The sequence below is a fragment of the Sphaeramia orbicularis genome, chromosome 18 (genome assembly GCF_902148855.1).
Source record: "Sphaeramia orbicularis chromosome 18, fSphaOr1.1, whole genome shotgun sequence".
Classification (NCBI taxonomy): Eukaryota; Metazoa; Chordata; class Actinopteri; order Kurtiformes; family Apogonidae; genus Sphaeramia; species Sphaeramia orbicularis.
Window position 1 is genome coordinate 922,172 of NC_043974.1, and position 21,237 is coordinate 943,408.

The 21,237-nt window shown below is 41.0% G+C and overlaps 1 protein-coding gene across 1 annotated transcript in view; it reads left to right on the top strand.

Moving 5' to 3' along the window:
• Positions 1–9,464: 9,464 nt before the first annotated feature.
• The window catches only part of LOC115438921 (uncharacterized), a 33,952-nt gene continuing 22,179 nt past the window's right edge, over positions 9,465–21,237 (top strand). The window contains exons 1-3 of the mRNA XM_030162812.1: positions 9,465–9,988; positions 12,651–12,863; positions 17,517–18,191. Coding sequence (XP_030018672.1) covers positions 9,733–9,988; positions 12,651–12,863; positions 17,517–18,191 — 1,144 coding nt within the window. The 5' untranslated portion in view covers positions 9,465–9,732. The remainder of the gene's footprint in view (positions 9,989–12,650; positions 12,864–17,516; positions 18,192–21,237) is intronic.

A 21,237-nucleotide genomic window follows, 5' to 3' on the forward strand; every position in this document is an offset into this window, starting at 1 on the left:
ACAGGAGAGTTTGGAAATGGAAAGAGTTTCACAATTTAATGGGATTTTTTGCACTAAAACAAAGACAAACATTTGCAGTTGTCATTATTTATAGACATAATGTCATATTATTTGTTCCATCAAACCCAGTAGTAAATCTGCAGTGGTTCTTCTGTGTGGGTTCTTCTGCTGTTCTTATTGGACTGTAGATCAGATTGGTCTGGATGTGGAACCCACACTAACATGAGTTCCACAGCCTGGACTGTGGAATTTAGACACTTTGGAAATTCATCCCAGGGGTCGGACTGGAACCTTTGGGGGGACACATTTGGGCCTCGGAACCACAGATAAACAGAACCACAGAGAAACAGAACCACACATAAGCAGAACCACACATAAACAGAACCACAGATAAACAGAACGACAGAGAAACAGAACCACACATAAACAGAACCACACATAAGCAGAACCACACATAAACAGAACCACACATAAACAGAACCACACATAAGCAGAACCACACATAAACAGAACCACACACAAACAGAACCACACACAAACAGAACCACACACAAACAGAACCACACATAAACAGAACCACACATAAGCAGAACCACACATAAACAGAACCACACATAAACAGAACCACACACAAACAGAACCACACACAAACAGAACCACACATAAACAGAACCACACATAAACAGAACCACACATAAGCAGAACCACACATAAACAGAACCACACATAAACAGAACCACAGAGAAACAGAACCACACATAAACAGAACCACACACAAACAGAACCACAGATAAACAGAACGACAGAGAAACAGAACCACACATAAACAGAACCACACATAAGCAGAACCACACATAAACAGAACCACACATAAACAGAACCACACACAAACAGAACCACACACAACAGAACCACACATAAACAGAACCACACATAAACAGAACCACAGATAAACAGAACCACAGAGAAACAGAACCACACATAAACAGAACCACACACAAACAGAACCACACACAAACAGAACCACACATAAACAGAACCACACATAAACAGAACCACACATAAGCAGAACCACACATAAACAGAACCACACATAAGCAGAACCACACATAAACAGAACCACACATAAACAGAACCACACATAAACAGAACCACACATAAGCAGAACCACACATAAACAGAACCACACACAAACAGAACCACACATAAACAGAACCACACATAAGCAGAACCACACATAAGCAGAACCACACATAAACAGAACCACACACAAACAGAACCACACATAAACAGAACCACACATAAGCAGAACCACAGAGAAACAGAACCACACATAAGCAGAACCACACATAAACAGAACCACACATAAGCAGAACCACACACAAACAGAACCACACATAAACAGAACCACACACAAACAGAACCACACATAAACAGAACCACACATAAACAGAACCACACACAAACAGAACCACACACAAACAGAACCACACATAACAGAACCACACATAAACAGAACCACACATAAGCAGAACCACACATAAGCAGAACCACACATAAGCAGAACCACAACAGAACCACAGATAAACAGAACCACAGAGAAACAGAACCACACATAAACAGAACCACACACAAACAGAACCACACATAAACAGAACCACACACAAACAGAACCACACACAAACAGAACCACACATAAACAGAACCACACATAAACAGAACCACAGATAAACAGAACCACAGAGAAACAGAACCACACATAAACAGAACCACACACAAACAGAACCACACACAAACAGAACCACACATAAACAGAACCACACATAAACAGAACCACACATAAGCAGAACCACACATAAACAGAACCACACATAAGCAGAACCACACATAAACAGAACCACACATAAACAGAACCACACATAAACAGAACCACACATAAGCAGAACCACACATAAACAGAACCACACACAAACAGAACCACACATAAACAGAACCACACATAAGCAGAACCACACATAAGCAGAACCACACATAAACAGAACCACACACAAACAGAACCACACATAAACAGAACCACACATAAGCAGAACCACAGAGAAACAGAACCACACATAAGCAGAACCACACATAAACAGAACCACACATAAGCAGAACCACACACAAACAGAACCACACATAAACAGAACCACACACAAACAGAACCACACATAAACAGAACCACACATAAACAGAACCACACACAAACAGAACCACACACAAACAGAACCACACATAAACAGAACCACACATAAACAGAACCACACATAAGCAGAACCACACATAAGCAGAACCACACATAAACAGAACCACAGATAAACAGAACCACAGAGAAACAGAACCACACATAAACAGAACCACACACAAACAGAACCACACATAAACAGAACCACACATAAACAGAACCACACATAAGCAGAACCACACATAAACAGAACCACACATAAGCAGAACCACACATAAACAGAACCACACATAAACAGAACCACACATAAACAGAACCACACATAAGCAGAACCACACATAAACAGAACCACACACAAACAGAACCACACATAAACAGAACCACACATAAGCAGAACCACACATAAGCAGAACCACACATAAACAGAACCACACACAAACAGAACCACACATAAACAGAACCACACATAAGCAGAACCACAGAGAAACAGAACCACACATAAGCAGAACCACACATAAACAGAACCACACATAAGCAGAACCACACACAAACAGAACCACACATAAGCAGAACCACACATAAACAGAACCACACACAAACAGAACCACACATAAACAGAACCACACATAAGCAGAACCACACATAAACAGAACCACACACAAACAGAACCACACATAAACAGAACCACACATAAGCAGAACCACAGAGAAACAGAACCACACATAAGCAGAACCACACATAAACAGAACCACACATAAGCAGAACCACACACAAACAGAACCACACATAAACAGAACCACACACAAACAGAACCACACATAAACAGAACCACACATAAGCAGAACCACATACAAACAGAACCACACATAAACAGAACCACACATAAGCAGAACCACACACAAACAGAACCACACACAAACAGAACCACACATAAACAGAACCACACACAAACAGAACCACACATAAACAGAACCACACATAAGCAGAACCACACATAAACAGAACCACACATAAGCAGAACCACACATAAGCAGAACCACACATAAACAGAACCACACATAAGCAGAACCACACATAAACAGAACCACACATAAGCAGAACCACACACAAACAGAACCACACATAAGCAGAACCACAGAGAAACAGAACCACACATAAACAGAACCACACATAAGCAGAACCACACACAAACAGAACCACACATAAACAGAACCACACACAAACAGAACCACACATAAACAGAACCACACACAAACAGAACCACACATAAACAGAACCACACATAAGCAGAACCACACACAAACAGAACCACACACAAACAGAACCACACATAAACAGAACCACACATAAACAGAACCACACACAAACAGAACCACACATAAGCAGAACCACACATAAGCAGAACCACACATAAACAGAACCACACATAAGCAGAACCACACATAAACAGAACCACACATAAGCAGAACCACATATAAACAGAACCACACATAAACAGAACCACACACAAACAGAACCACACACAAACAGAACCACAGTGCTGCAGTTTCAGACTCACCGTCTGTCATGTCTTTTATATATTGTCTGTCTTTCTCCACTCACCATATATTTTTACTTAGTAAGCTGTCTTTTTTTTTTCTTCTTTTTTTCTTTTAATCAATTACTAGAAATTCCAGGCGACCCCATGTGGGGTCATGACCCCAAGGTTGAAAAACACTGTTATAGATAAATCTATAGATAATTCTATGGAAGGGTGACACAGTGGTGCAGTGGATAGACCTGGAGCCACACACAGAAGGTCCTGGGTTCAATTCCAACACCAGTCCATGGGGGTGGGACCTTTAGTCCATGGGGGTGGGACCTTTCTGTGTGGAGTTTCCATGTTCTCCTGTGTCTGTGTGGGTTCTCTGGTCCTCTGGCTCCTCCCACCATCCAAACACATGCTCTGATAGGTTAACTGGTTCATCTAAATCCCCCATAGGTGTGAATGTGACAGTGTGTTTGTCTGTGTGTTCAGTCTGGGATGGTCACATGTCCAGGGTGAACCCCGCCTTCACCCATAAGGAGCTGGGATAGGCTCCGCCCCCATGACCCTAGTGAGGATAAAGTGGGTTCAGAAAATGAATGACTTATCCCATAGAATTATCTATAGATAATTATATACTATCTATAGTATAACTATCTCTAGATAATTATCTATAGATCATTCAGATGGGCTTTGGCTGTAGTGTCTTTTTTCTGTTTTCCACTGGTGGTTCACCTGATGTGAAAGAGGGATGATGGAGTGTGTGTGTGTGTGTGTGTGTGTGTGTGTGTGTGTGTTCCGTGTGTCTGTGCGCGCGCGCAGGTCCATGCGCCTCCTGCCCTTGTACCGTGGAGAGAGAGAGAGAGAGAGAGAGAGAGAGAGAGAGAGAGAGAGAGAGAGAGAGAGAGCGGCAGAGCCCCAGTCAGCCCCAGAGTCACAGTCAGAGTCGGAGGCGGAAACCTCCATCTGCCCTGCTCGGTGCTCGGTGCTCGGTGTTCGGTGTTCGGTGACCGACCCGTCATCCTCGGGCTGTGGACCAGCCGGCTCATTCTGTGTCCGTCTCATTTCTCTGCTGGTCTACTTTCACACCGAACCGGAGGGAGAAACCGGGACAAAAGAAGCAGAAGAAGAAGAGAAAATGAAGATGAACCACATGTACAGTGTGTGTGTGTGTGTATAGTGTGTGTGTGTGTGTGTGTGTATAGTGTGTGTAGTGCATATAGTGTGTGTAGTGTGTATGTAGGCTATGCCCTGGACTACTGCACCACCACCACCACCTCTGCCTCCTCCGCTGCCTCCGCCGCCGCCTGCTGCCCTCCCGGTACCGGTAAGTGACGGAGGAAAGCTGAGCCGTGGACAGGGCGCTGTGTCCGGGCTGGGGCTCGCGTTAGCCCCGGCAGGTTCAGGCTGGATGGAAGTGACCCGTGAACAGGACTGACAGGTCCGGGGAGGTCGGGTTACCGAGCAGCCATGTTGAAGGAGGGGGGAGGAGGAGGAGGAGGGGGGTGAGGGCCGGGCGCGTGACACCTGCCCTGGTTCTCGCGCAGGAACCAGAGGCGGTCTAAAATGTCTGAAGTGGCGGTAAAACGGCTCCGTTCACCGGGATGACTCTGTGACACGGAGCCGTTCAGCCATGTTGTGGACGGACCGGTGGGGGGGGGACTAGCTAACGGTGGGGCTTCGGGGGCTTTGACACCGACCGACAGATACCGACCTGGGGGGGAGGAGGGGAGGAGGGGGGGTCCAGGGACCCGGTGCCCGGTGGTTGCCCCCCCCCCTCCGGTGAGGATGCGGCGGCGGGAGCCCGCACGGTGTCGCCTAGAGACGGAGGAGAGAGAAACGGGGTCGGCCAGGGGAGTGAGTGAACCGAGTCTGGAACCGATCTGAGATCAGCCTCTGAAGGCAGAACTGGACGGATTTGTCCTTTTTTTTTTTTTTTTTTTTTTTTTTTAATTGTATTTGTTTAATTACCGGCGTAATTACAGAGCTTCAAACCTGCCTAAATAATTTTATTATTTTACATGTCCTAATTTACATTTTTGTAAACTGGGGGCTGCCATTATTCTGTTCATTTTATATATTTATTTTATTGTGGGCTGTACATTTTTCATTTTGTTCAGCTAAACAATAGAAAGCTCAATTCTAATTTTTTTTTTTTAAATAAATATTCATTACACCACACTTAAAAAAAAAAAAAAGAAGAAGAAGAAGAAGCGTAAAACCCCCTAATATTCCGGCAGCAGGGGTGCCGGAAATATACTGTTAAATAACGGAAAATAACCATCTCATAAAAATACAATAATTTTCCATTATTCAAATACAGTTTTTTGCCCAAACTTTACATGAGATTTTGCTTTTTTTTTTTTTTTTTTTTTTTTTTTTTTTTGACTTTTTAATGTTTAATAAAGAATATTTTCATGTATTAAAACAATCCAATTCCCTATAAATATATATATAAATAATTTTCAGTGAGACTCAGTTGTCCAACCCACTGATAAAAACTGTATTTGGACAGTTTATCAGTGCTTATACATGTTATACATTCACAAAAATACATCTATTCAACATTTTTGTTGTGAAACCTCCTGTAATTACACAAGATATTTGTCAATTAACAAACAAGTCTGCTTCAACTGACAGAACTAATACTTCTGTTACCATTAATTTAAAGTTTAATACTGTAAAAAAAAATAAATAAATAAAACCAGATAAAATGACTGACAATTAACAGTTTAATCTCATAAATAGAAAAGAAATAATTGTGAAATTCTGATACATTTGAAAATATATTTTAACTATTTTTCTGTGAAAAAAAATTCTTCTAAAAAAAATGAAATTTTATGGTTATTCACAGTTACAGTTTTTTTTTGTGTATTTTACATTTGACATGTAAAATCACAGTCTGTTTTTGTCAGTTCATTGATATTTTCCTGTATCTTAAAAATCTGTAAATAAACAGTGACAATTCTGTAAAATTACAGATTTTTTTTACAGTGCAGAGGAGATGAAAATAGGATAGTAGAATTTTTTTTTTTTAATTTAATTTTAATATAATTAAATTTTGAGTTATGTAACACACTGTGTTTCTGTTCCATGAATTGAATGTGTGAATACTCTGGCCTAAGTTTAATGACAAACACCAATTATTATTTTCTATTCTTTTCCATAACAGCAGGTGGTCATCTGGTTTTTATGTAAGAGCTCAACATTCTGAACAAAAGGGGACAGATGTGTGGAGATTTTTTGTTTTTAAAAATATTCTAACATATTCTCCCGATGCAGATTGAAGAAGTAATCAGAAATAAGAGCTGGTGGCAGGTGAGAGCAGTTATTGACGATTATTGATGATAACTGATGATTGTTTGTCAGCAGGAAGGTCAGGGCAGGAGACGAGGACGACGCAGCAGGGTCCGTTACCATGGTGACGATTGGAGTGATTTATCCCCTTATTACTGGGCCTTTTCCATTCAATAATTAATGTGTTCATTCACAGATTGGGTTTGTTCTGTTGCTTTTTGTCTTTTTTGGGTCCTCTCTCTCTAACCCTGTGTCTCTCGTTCTCCTCTGTCCCCTCTTGCCCTTCACTTCATCTCCTCTCTCTCTCTCTCTCTCTCTCCCTCCACCTCATCCCCTCCCTCTCCCCTCATTTCACCTCCTTTCTCTCCTCTCTCTCTCTCCCCCTCCACCTCATCCCCTCCCTCTCCCCTCTCTTCACCTCCTTTCTCTCCTCTCTCTCTCTCTCCCTCCCCTCATCCCCTCCCTCTCCCCTCACTTCACCTCCTTTCTTCTCCTCTCTCTCTCTCCATCCACCTCATCCCTCCCTCTCCCCTCTCTTCACCTCCTTTCTCTCCTCTCTCTCTCTCCATCCACCTCATCCCCTCCCTCTCCCCTCTCTTCACCTCCTTTCTCTCTCTCCTCTCTCTCCATCCACCTCCTCCCCTCCCTCTCCCCTCACTTCACCTCCTTTCTCTCCTCTCTCTCTCTCTCTCTCTCTCTCTCTCCATCCACCTCATCCACCCCGTCCCCTCACTTCACCTCCTTTCTCTCCTCTCTCTGTCTCCCCACCTCTCTACCCCCCTCTCCCCTCTCTTCACCTCCTTTCTCTCCTCTCTCTCTCTCCATCTACCTCATCCCCTCCCTCTCCCCTCACTTCACCTCCTTTCTCTCTTCTCTCTCTCTCCATCCACCTCATCCCCTCCCTCTCCCCTCACCTTCACCTCCTTTCTCTCCTCTCTCTCTCTCTCCTCTCTCTCTCTCTCTCTCCATCCACCTCATCCACCCCGTCCCCTCACTTCACCTCCTTTCTCTCCTCTCTCTCTCTCCATCCACCTCATCCCCTCCCTCTCCCCTCACTTCACCTCCTTTCTCTCTTCTCTCTCTCTCCATCCACCTCATCCCCTCCCTCTCCCCTCTCTTCACCTCCTTTCTCTCCTCTCTCTCTCCATCCACCTCATCCCCTCCCTCTCCCTCTCTTCACCTCCTTTCTCTCCTCTCTCTCTCTCCATCCACCTCATCCCCTCCCTCTCCCCTCTCTTCACCTCCTTTCTCTCCTCTCTCTCTCTCCATCCACCTCATCCCCTCCCTCTCCCCTCACTTCCCTCCTTTCTCTCTTCTCTCTCTCTCCATCCACCTCATCCCCTCCCTCTCCCCTCACTTCACCTCCTTTCTCTCCTCTCTCTCTCTCTCTCTCCATCCACCTCATCCCCCTCCCTCCCCTCACCACCTCCTTTCTCTCCTCTCTCTCTCTCTCTCTCTCCATCCACCTCATCCACCCCGTCCCCTCACTTCACCTCCTTTCTCTCCTCTCTCTCTCTCCATCCACCTCATCCCCTCCCTCTCCCCCCTCACTTCACCCTCCTTTCTCTCTTCTCTCTCTCCATCCACCTCATCCCCTCCCTCTCCCCTCCCCTCTCCCCTCACTTCACCTCCTTTCTCTCCTCTCTCTCTCTCTCTCTCTCTCCATCCACCTCATCCACCCCGTCCCCTCACTTCACCTCCTTTCTCTCCTCTCTCTCTCTCCATCCACCTCATCTACCCCCCTCTCCCCTCTCTTCACCTCCTTTCTCTCCTCTCTCTGTCTCCATCCACCTCATCCCCTCCCTCTCCCCTCCTCTCTCTCACCTCCTTTCTCTCCTCTCTCTCTCTCCATCCACCTCCTCCCCTCCCTCTCCCCTCTCTTCACCTCACTTTCTCTCCTCTCTCTCTCTCCATCCACCTCATCCCCTCCCTCTCCCCTCTCTTCACCTCCTTTCTCTCCTCTCTCTCTCTCCATCCACCTCATCCCCTCCCTCTCCCCTCTCTTCACCTCCTTTCTCTCCTCTCTCTCTCTCCCTCCACCTCATCCCCTCCCTCTCCCCTCTCTTCACCTCCTTTTCTCTCCTCTCTCTCCTCATCAACCTCATCCCTCCCTCTCCCCTCTCTTCACCTCCTTTCTCTCCTCTCTCTCTCTCCATCCACCTCATCTCCCCCCCTCTCCCCCTCACTTCACCTCCTTTCTCTCCTCTCTCTCTCTCTCTCTCTCTCTCCATCCACCTCATCCCCTCCCTCTCCCCTCACTTCACCTCCTTTCTCTCCTCTCTCTCTCTCTCTCTCTCTCTCTCCATCCACCTCATCCACCCCGTCCCCTCACTTCACCTCCTTTCTCTCTTCTCTCTCTCTCCATCCACCTCATCCACCCCTCCCCTCACTTCACCTCCTCTCTCTCCTCTCTCTCTCTCTCTTCCAGGTCAATGAGAGCCAGCAACAGCTCCGTCTGAACAACAGATCCTCTCTTTCTCTCTCTGGTTTTCTCTTATACCTCCATCTCTGTGTTTTTTTTTCCTTCCATACTCGCTCCTCTTCCATATGTTGAAATCCACAGTCATCTTATTTTAGAAACACTACCCTCCTCCTCTGCTTCCTCCTCTTCCTTCTCTCTTGCCGTCCTCTCTTTTTGAGTTTTGACTCCCTCTCTTTTTGCAAACACACACACACACTCAGAGGAAAAATGAAGCGTGGGTCGAGTGTGTTGCATCCTCCTTCTGTTGCAGCCAAACGACACACACACCCTGCAAACGCACACACACACACCAGTCATGAGGATGCTGCTGCTGGCTGCTTGTCCGGTGTACCCGGCACACGTTCTGAACACACACTGGACGTACGCGCCGCTGCATGTTCCAGTCCCTTCCCAGCAGCCACTTCTCTGTTCAGCCCTGATGTCAGTACCAAGATGGCGTCTGACCTCCTCATCAGACTGTCAGGTACTTCACTCACACATTCAACACATACACTGAGTACAATTAACATCAGCTGTTTTAGATTTTGTCCACTTCATTAATAGGGCTGTAAGAAAATATCGGTTCTGCAATATATCGCGATATTTCATTTCACAATACTGTGTTGATATTAAAAAGTACTGTATCAATATTTTTAGGTATACTGTAAAAAAACCTGTTAAAAATACTGTTAGATAATGGAAAATAACCATCTCATAAAAATACGGTAATTTTCCACAATTAAAATACAGTTTTTTGCCCGAACTTTACATGAGATTTTGCTTTTTTTTTTTTTTAACTTTTTAATGTTTAATAAAGAATATTTACATGTAATAAAACAATCAAATTACCTATATATATCATATATATATATATATATATATATATATATATATATATATAATATATATATATATATATATATATATATGTATCAGCTCAAATGTGCTCACAGCTCTTCTTTGTGTCTGTGTTCATATTAAATCAATCTCAGTGAGTCCAAAGGAACTTTGTGTTGGTAAATGACAGTTGTTCAAATGGACAGGATTTCAGTTCTGTTCAACATGTTGATGCTCATATGAACTATGTTTTCAGCTCCAAAATGAACCATTTCATCACAATTAAGGCAATATTTTAAAGTCACAAATGGCCAAGTTCTGTTTGAACTGAAAAACAAATCTTCTCTTCTTTTGGATTCCCCAGTTTTTCTTCCCAGATTCTCTCCTCCATATCACATGTTTTATTTGTACAGGTTCAATCTGGAGTATGGTGCTGATCCATCCTGCTTATGTTCCACCAATACATACATGAAGAATGGCACACAGCACTGTTTACATCAACAGTTTTACAATAAGAAGCATTTTTATACACAAAGAACAATTCTAGATTGTTCTTTCCTCTTTAGTCTGATGATAAACTGTCCAATAAATAATAGTGCTCCTAGTTTTTGCACAGGGATCATTAGTGTAAACGCTGACATGGCTGCAGAGCATCAGTATGATGGGATCCACAACAACCATGTCACATCCGTCCACTGACACATTTAGTGTTTTTGTGTCAGCTGGGATTGTTTTAGATCCACAATACCAACATTTATGAAGAAGAGGAGAATTACCGCTAGCAAGTCTATAAGTTTATTCCTAATAAAGTACTGGGACTGACCAGAGAATCATGGGTAATGTCATGTCTGTTCACCAGCAAAAGTTTTCACATCCACGTGCTATTCCAAATCCAATATTTATGAAAATAGAGCTTCCACTGTCAAAGAATATCAGTAGTCTGTGCACAAATGGATTAGCATTATTTACACACACTTCTATGACTTTAGGACAACTTTTTTTTTGTTTTGTTTTTGACAAAAATGGACACTCATTTGACCCCGTAAGGAAATTTTAGCCGATATAAATACTTTTCAGTGAGACTCAGTTGTCCAATCCACTGATAAAAACTGTATTTGGACAGTTTATCAGTGCTTATACATGTTATACATTCACAAAAATACATTTATTCAACATTTTTGTTGTGAAACCTCCTGTAATTACACAAGATATTTATCAATTAATAAACAAGTCTGGTTCAAATGACAGAACTAATAATTCTGTTACGGTTAGTTGTCAGTAGTTTTATCTTGTTTTAATATTTTTTTTTACAGTGTTAAACTTTAAATTAACAGTTTAATCTCATAATTAGAAAAGAAATATTTGTGAAATTACAGTACATTTGCAAATGTATTTTAACTGTATTTTTCTGTGAAAAAAGAAAAAATTTCTTTTAAAAAATGGAAATTTTATGGTTATTCACATTTACAGTTTTTTCATGTTATTTTACATTTGATGTGTACAATCACAGTCTGTTTTTGTCATTTCATTGATATTTTCCTGTATCTTAAAAATACAGGAAAAATCTGTCAAATAGTGAAAATTCTGTTAAATTACAGATTTTTTATTTTTTTTTTTTTTTTTTTTTTTTACAGTGTATTTATTCAAGTGCAGATATGGCGGAGGTTCATTTATGTTTTTTTGTTTTTTTATTTATATTTTATTTATTATTATTTAACACTGTTTTATTAAATAATGGTTATGGTAGTCATCCTAAAAGCACTTTTTCTGTCTGAGAGGCAGATGGGAGTTCCTTTGGAAACTAGGAGAATTAGAAACATTTTGTGATATAACATTAGATCCTGTTCTGATCAAATAAAAATGTGTTTTGTATTTGTGCAGATTTCTGCTGTAATTCAATTCTTCCAGGAAACAATCTTGCTTTTTTAACAGTATCATGATATATCGTGATATATCATGTCATGATCCTAGTATTGTGATTTGTATCGTATCGCCAGATTCTTGCTGATACACAGCCCTAGTGTCTTATAATGACTGTAAGTGAACATACGTACATATCTAGACAAATGTGAAAATAATCATTATTTTCTTCTTAAATGACCCATATTCTCCTGTCATGCTACTCCTGTCTATATTTAATCTACATTATTTTATTACAATAATCAAATGTACACACACCCTCATGCCTGCGTATGCTCTTATAGTCAGTTGAGTGCTGTAATCTGAGCTCCACTCTAATCTATTTACACTTACCTTCAATCACATCAGACTCACATACATCCATTTACTTTCTGCCTCTTGTTTTTTAGAAGCTACTCAGAAAGCCCAGATGCATCCTGGGAGCAGAGCGGAGGCGGAGCCCCAGAGGCAGGAGGCCCGTGGAGGTCAGCAGGACGAACCGGGCCTGGCTCTGTCTCCGGACGGCCCCGGGGCCAGTCCTGAACCCCCGTCCCTGTCGCACACACCGGACAGCACCGTGGCAACAGATACACTGGCTTCAGAGCTGCTGAGGAAACTGGCAGGTAAGGCTGAAACACTGGTTCAGAGCTGTAGAGGAAACTGGCAGGCAAGGCTGAAACACTGGTTCAGAGCTGTAGAGGAAACTGGCTGGTAAGGCTGAAACACTGGTTCAGAGCTGTAGAGGAAACTGGCAGGCAAGGCTGAAACACTGGTTCAGAGCTGTAGAGGAAACTGGCAGGCAAGGCTGAAACACTGGTTCAGAGCTGTAGAGGAAACTGGCAGGCAAGGCTGAAACACTGGTTCAGAGCTGTAGAGGAAACTGGCAGGTAAGGCTGAAACACTGGTTCAGAGCTGTAGAGGAAACTGGCAGGTAAGGCTGAAACACTGGTTCAGAGCTGTAGAGGAAACTGGCAGGCAAGGCTGAAACACTGGTTCAGAGCTGCTGAGGAAACTGGCAGGTAAGGCTGAAACACTGGTTCAGAGCTGTAGAGGAAACTGGCAGGTAAGGCTGAAACACTGGTTCAGAGCTGCTGAGGAAACTGGCAGGTAAGGCTGAAACACTGGTTCAGAGCTGTAGAGGAAACTGGCAGGTAAGGCTGAAACACTGGTTCAGAGCTGTAGAGGAAACTGGCAGGTAAGGCTGAAACACTGGTTCAGAGCTGTAGAGGAAACTGGCAGGTAAGGCTGAAACACTGGTTCAGAGCTGTAGAGGAAACTGGCAGGTAAGGCTGAAACACTGGTTCAGAGCTGCTGAGGCTGAAACACTGGTTCAGAGCTGCTGAGGAAACTGGCAGGTAAGGCTTCCACATCAGGGTTCTCGCTAGCGTCATTGAACGTCGGGGCCCCTGACGCTGTCCCTGGTGGGTCCCAACGCTGAGCTTTGCCCCGCTCCACTGTCTTTCCACCAGCATAACCGTGTTTTTTGTGTGTATTCTGTGTGTGTGTACAGCTGTAGCTCTGCAGATAGATAACAGGTTTACCAAGAAAAGCCGGACGCCCAAAACTTCTGTCCAAAGCTTTTACTGCAGACTTCAGTGTAAAACTGTAACATACAAACAAAACATGTCTGAGTTCTGTTCTGTGTTACAGCACATTAACATAGCATTATACATTCAAATGAATGAGAAAAGATCGCTAGCTCGATGCTAACATAAATGGGAAAATGCATAGACATGCTAACGATTAGCATCTTCAGATCGATTTAAGATTTACAACGTCTTTTAATCTAACAACAAAAGTTTCCATCACAGACAGGTTTGACTGTTCATTAACACAACAGCTGAACATAAAATACTCACAGACAAACGTTCTTTCTGTCCATACAAACACAATGACACAAACGTGTCTGCTACTTCCTTCCATGTCTGAACTGACTACGGTAACACCCAAAGGACAAAACACACACCACTGACACTGATTACACCACCAGAGGGCCCCCTTTGACTGCTTTAACAACACATCACAGAGTGTGTGTGTGTGTGTGTGTGATGGTCCAGTGTAATGAGAACCAGATTTGAATGTGAATAAATCTATTCCTTTGTCTTGGCTCAAAGAGCTGCAGACAGGAAATGACAACAATAGAAGCCACACCCTTTGTGTGCCTTTGTATTGTCTGACCCCGCCCACCAACATCACTTGCCTTACACTCATTGGCGGACAATGAGACTTCAGTCAATTTATCTGATTTCAACGGACCGATCACCCGTGGAAAATTAGATCTAAACTTTAGCCTGTGTGTGTGTGTGTGTGTGTGTGTGTGTGTGTGTGTGTGTGTGTGTGTGTGGTGTGAGTGACACTCCCATTATCCCCAATTTCGTACAAGTGAATACTTTTCTATGATCATGTCTGCGTCGAAGCACGGGAGCAAACGCAAGGGGAATATCACATCGTTTTTTTGGCTTCATTCCTCAAAATTTGCCCCTCAGAATGCAGGAAATAGTGTTTCAGAGAGTTATACATTTCAAAATTTTATGGGGGAGGATGCCCCCGGACCCCCTACAAAACTCACACCATGTACATGGTGCCCCTACACTGTGAAAAAAATCCTAGTGAGAACCCTGCACAGTGTATGTTGGGATGCAAGTGTTGGCTTAATGCTCTGTTTGATAGTGGTGGAACACGATGCAAAAGTCACGGTTGGGTTCATACCAGTCATGCTTTTATTTTTGTACTACAGCAGGGCTGTCAAACTCATTTCAGTTCAGTTCCACATTCAGCCCAATTTGATCTGCAGTGGGTCTGTGTATTTGCAAGAATCTGGCATTACGATACAAATCACAATTCTAGAATCACGATATGATATATCATGATACTGTTAAAAAGGCAATTTTTTGTTTGTTTCTTTTTTTAAATGATTATTTCCTGGAAGAATTGAATTACAGCATAAATCTGCACAAATACTAAACACATTTTATTTGATCGGCCATCTGCCTCTCAGACAGGAAAAAGTGTTTTTAGGATGATTCAAATAAATATTATTTAACAAAATAGTGTTAAATTGTCTTAACCTCCTCAGACCCAGGAAATGTCAGCAAAGTACCAGCTTTTTGTTTTTTTATTAAATCAGCGCTTATATTGGAAACATCAAGATGCAACAGTTTTTTCAGATGCAGTTTTTAAAATTTTTATGGAATGTCCTTTGTGGTGGACAGTTTTTTTTTTCTTTTTTTTTTTTTGTATAAAGTTGTGAAACTCTTGTCCACAAATGTGGACAGTGGGTCCTAGGAGGTTAAATAAGATAAAAACAATAAAGAAAACCAAGAAACAAAAATTAACCTCTGCCATATCTGCATTTGAATAAATACGTAAAAATATCAATACAGTAGTTTTTAATATCAATGCAGTATTGTGAAATGAAATATCACAATATATTACAGAACCAATTTTTTCTTACACCCTGAATAAATATGTTAAAAACTCATGATATATTGCAGAACCGATATTTTCTAACAGCCCTAATCTCCAGTGGGTCGGACCAGTAAAATAATAACAGTGAAAAAAGTAAAATTATATTATGATCAGGTTTACATCGACAAAGTTGTCTTTAAAAAAGTCTGAATAATATGATCAACTTGAATTTTCTCAAGGAAAACAAGTGCAATTTTAACAATATTCTGCCTCAGTTTATCAGTTTATCATTTACACATGTGCATTACAATCATACAAAACACTTAGTAACAGGCAGAATATTGGTCAAATTACATTTACTTTTCTTAAGACATTTCCATTTGTTCATATTTGTTCAGGTTATTCATGTTTTTTTAAATAAAAGTATAGTTTGGTAATGTAAACATTTTCATGTAATTTTACTTTTCTACACCAAAAAACAAAGGGAACATGTGGGGTTGTCATTATTTATAGGTTATAATGATAGTATTTTACTGGTTCTGACCCACTGGAAATCTAATTGGACTGGATGTGTCTGTATGTGGAACCTGAATTAAAATGATTTTAACACTGTTGATTGTTCATATCTTCAGTGTCATTGTTACATTTCACAAATTCATCCCCAGGGCCGGACTGGACCCTTTGGTGGGCCAGATTTGGCCCCCGGGACGCATGTTTGACACCTGTGACCTACAGGAAAAACAAATTTTTTATTTATATTTTTCTTTTGTACTTTATTTTTTATTGTTTTAATATAAGACACACAACAAACAGAAATGGTCCCAGGTCCATTCAGACTTTTACAGACTGTTTACTGTCCACAGATTGAATGAAAAAGTCCCATTTTTTCCAGTACTTTACACCCTTGTGCTGTTGTAGGCGAAGACTGTATGTCATCATTTTCATTAAATGGATTTGGTTGACAATTTTTATCACCAAGGAGATTGAGGGAGGGTCCTTTTTAAGCCAATATTTGGTGATGGCTTTTTTGCCTGCAGCACTATTCTAAATAGATATGTCACTTATACATAATTCCTCTGGGGGAATGCTAAAAAACAAAGTAGCCAATGACATATCAAAATGAACACCAAAAACTGAATACATCAACTTTATCTTCTCTCCCCAAAAGCCAATAACACCAGGACAGGAGCAGAACACATGTGTTTGATCTGCCTCCAGTGAACCACACTCCCTCCAGCAGGAAAAATGAACTCCAGAAAAATGTGATTTTCGTACAAGTGTAATAAAGAAACGGGCCAGACATTTCTAACAAAAATCCCTCCATGATAGTAAGTTTGTAGTACAGTTTGGAGACTTCCACCCCTCTGACCAGATCTCATTTGGTATTTCCTCTCGCAGGTCCCTCTCCCATTGATTTTTTGCGTGAAAATATATCTGATTGTCTTTTGAATTCAAAGCTGTATAAATTTTACCAGTGATGTTTTTGTTACTGGAACCTTTATAGGCGTCCACCAGTATTTGAATTAGATGAGAGCGAGTGTCTGTCATAGAACATTGTATTTCCTTTACAAAGTAATCGCGGAGCTGGAGATATCTGAAAAAATCATGTTTACCAAGTCCAAATTTGAGAGAAAGATTTTGAAAGCTGTCCATCTGTCCTTTTGAAAGTATCCTGCAGAAAGCAGTTACACCATTTTAGACCACGGTCTAAATCTGTAGTCATGCAGTGTCAGTTGGAAGTGCGGGTCACTCACAGGCCAATTTAGGATCCTAATTTGTCTATGAAGTCCAAATGTCGTGACCACTTGTAACCAAATTTTAATTGAATTACAGGACAAATGTATGTGAACTTGTTCTGTCAATCACAGAGCGTCAGGAGGTCAACAGCCATGTGGTGAGGGTCAAAGAAGAAGAGGAGCCAATGGAAGTGGACACACTGGCGCCTTCCAACCTCATCCATAACGGGTCGACTGGAGAAAAAATGGCCCCGTTGTCCCACACTTTGGTGAGCCGTCACCTCTTCAGCGTTTCAACAGATGACAAAAGTACTGGTGGAAGACAGACACCTGAACTGTTCCAGCCTGGAGTCCAGATGGTGGACCGTCGTCTCCTTGGCCTTAAAATAGAAGACAAACTTTACGGCTCAACACGGGTCGACGGAGGGGTTTCTGGAGCCAACAGAGGAAACAAGTTTGATCTGAAAGTAAAAAAGGAGAACAGCTGTGTTACTGGAGCCAAGATGATGGAGCACCTTCTGTCTGGAGCCAAGGCTGAGGACCAGTTTGTCTTTACAGTGAACCCGGCTGAGCAGCCTTTCACTGGAGCCAAAATTAACAACAAGTTTGTGTGTGAAAGTGAGGGTCACATTGTGTCAGGAGCCCAGACAGAAAAGCAGCTGAAGACAGAGGAACAGCTCTGCTTTGGAACCAAGATGGAGGAGCAGTTCACCTCTGGAGCCAAGATGGCCGACCAGTGCCTCAGAGCTGTGCTGTGGCAGGACATGTCGGTCAACTTAGCCTCAACTCTGCTGCACCAGCTGTCAGGTAACACACACAAACACACTCACATACATGGATGGATGTTGTGAATTTCCAGTTCATGGTATTTGTCAGGGACAGGGCTGTCAAACTCATTTTAGTTCAGTTCCACATTCAGCTGAATTTGATCTGCAGTGGGCCAAACCGGTAAAATAATAACAGAATAATATAGAAATAATGTCAACTCCAAACTTTTATCTGTTTTAGAGCAAAAAAAGTCTACATCACAGGTGTTAAACGTACATCCCGGGGGCCAAATCCGGCCCACCAAAGGGTCCAATCTGGCCTGCAGGGTGAATTAATGAAATGCAAAAAAAATTACACTGAAGATATGGACAATCAATGGTGTTAAAATCATTTTAGGTCAATTCAATCTAAAATGGGTCAGACCAGTAAAATACTATCATAATAACCTATAAATAAAGAAAACCACAAATTTCTCTCTTTGTTTTAGTGTAAAAAAGGTAGAATTACACATAAATGTTTACATGTACAGACTAGCCTTTTACAAAAAATTTCAAAAACCTGAAATGTCTTCAGAGAAGTCTGTGAAATTGTACCAATATTCTGCCTCCTACTACATGTTTTGTGTATTTGTAGATCCACTGGGATCTGTAAGTTATGATGCACATGTATAAATGATAAACTAAGGCAGAATATTGCTAAATTGCATTTATTTTTCTTCAGAATTTTCAGGTTCATATTTGTTCATGTTATGTTCAAGTACAGTTTGTAGATGTAAACATTTACATCACCGAATTTGACATTTTTCACTCAAAAACAGAGAAAACTTTGGTGTCGACGTTATTTATCAGTTCTTATCCTGTTATTTATGTTATTGTACTGGTCCGGCCCACTTTAGATCATATTAGTCTGAATGTGGAACTGAACTAACATGAGTTTGACATCCCTGGTATACATGATCAGTGAATGAAATATAGGAAACTACCTGATGTTCACTGAAAAAACAAAAAACACAGAGGATAATGTCATTATAAATGGTGATAAATAACATAAGAAAAGTTAAATACAGAGGAAAAAATGTTTTGGAACTGCCACAAAAGTAGCACTGGGTCTTTATGGGTTCAGAAAATATTGAATCAATTCATTTAGTTCAACCAGATAAAGCAGGGCTGTCAACTCCTGTTAGTTCAGTTCCACATTCAGTTAAATCTGATCTGCAGTGGGCTGAACCAGTAAAATAATAACAGAATAAAATAGAAATAATGTCAACTCCAAACTTTTATCTGTTTTAGAGCGAAAAAAGTAAATTTACATTATGAACAGGTTTACATCTACAAACTATCCTTTCAAAAGATGTGAATAACATGAACTGAAAAAATCAGTGTAATTTTAACACTATTCTGCCTCAGTTTATCATTTCCACATGTACATTAGAACTGACAGATCACAGTGGATCTACAAACACACAAAACATTTAATAACAGACAGAATATTGGTACAATTGTACTTACTTCTCTTAAGACATTTCAGTTTATTCACATTTTTTGCAAAATTCTACTTTGTTTTAGTGTAAATCCATGAAAATATTTCCTTTTCCAAACAGAAACATTGTCAGTTGTCATTATTTCTCTGTTATTCTGATAGTATTTGACTGGTCCTGTCCACTGCAGATTGAATTGGTCTGAATGTGGAACCTGAACTAAAAGGACTGGGCAGATCTGAGTGGAATTTTTGCATTTCATAAATTCATCCCAGGGCCGGACTGGACCCTTTGGTGGGCTGGATTTGGCCCCTGGGACGCATGTTTAACACCTGTGGTCTAGTATATACAAAAACATCCCTTTAGTGGAACCCCTAAGTCCTGAAGTACTGTTTATAGAACCACAGATCTACACCTTTAATGCTGCTTCAGGCAGAATTTGACAGAATACTAAAGGTTTTAAAAACTCTTAAATTTAAATCTAACAGTTCCTAAAAATGGATTTGATTATAAAGTTAACTAGGGGTGTAACGATTACTGCTATAACGATAAACCGTGGTAAAATTCCAGATGGTTAGTATTACTGTTTAAATTCTAATTATCATGATAACCGTGTTTAATTAATGCACTTTGAAAGACAAAGAGAGAGAGAGAAAGAGACTATCTATTTATCTATCTATGATAAAGAAAGTAAAACAACTCAAACTTGATCTGTAAAATGGTCAAACAGTGTCCATAAGGTTCCATCTTTAACCTTTTGATGCATGAATTATGAGAACCTTAGTCAAGACTTTTTTTTTTTTTCTTGAGTGTTTTTATTCCTCTTTAGGCATGAAAAAACCAATGTGACTGAAATTTTTGTAATGAACCTTTTTTTACGGAGTTACAAAAATGTCCACTCAGTTGGACACCATGTGTTTCATTTTTGAAGCAAAGAAACGTCTTTAAAATGCAATAACAGAAGGTGATACTGTGTGAAAACTATGAAATAAAAACATATTTCATTCAGCTAATCTGATGTTTTCTCGCCTTTGATCATACTCTAATAGTAGTTATTATTCACTTCATGGAGATAATATGCAAAAAAAAAAGCTATTTGTGTAAGAAAACTGTTAATTACAGTCAAATAATTACCAATTGATTTACACTAAGCGTGTTTCTGCAGATCAGGTTTATAGAGAACAGCAAAGTTACAGTAATGGTTTGAATGTCAGTGTATGAGATGGTGCATTTAAGCACCCACTGTTTTGGCTCATATGCAAATAAAACAACAAAACCCATGAATATACAAGAGAACAGCTGGAGAAGAACTGTCCACTGGAGTGACCACTGTGCATGAAAGGGTTAAACCTAACAGTTCCTAAAAATGAATTTGATTCTAACTAGGGATGTAATGATTACCAGTATAACGATAAACCACAGTAAAATTCCCGACGGTTAGTATTACCGTTTAAATTCTAATTATCATGATAACTGTCTTTGATGACCGCACTATGAAAGAGAGAGAGAGCGAGAGAGACCCGGTCCAGGTGCACAGAGGGAGAGAGAGAGAGAGAGACTCTCTATTTATCTATCGATGAAAAAGAAACTAAACCAACTCAAACTTGA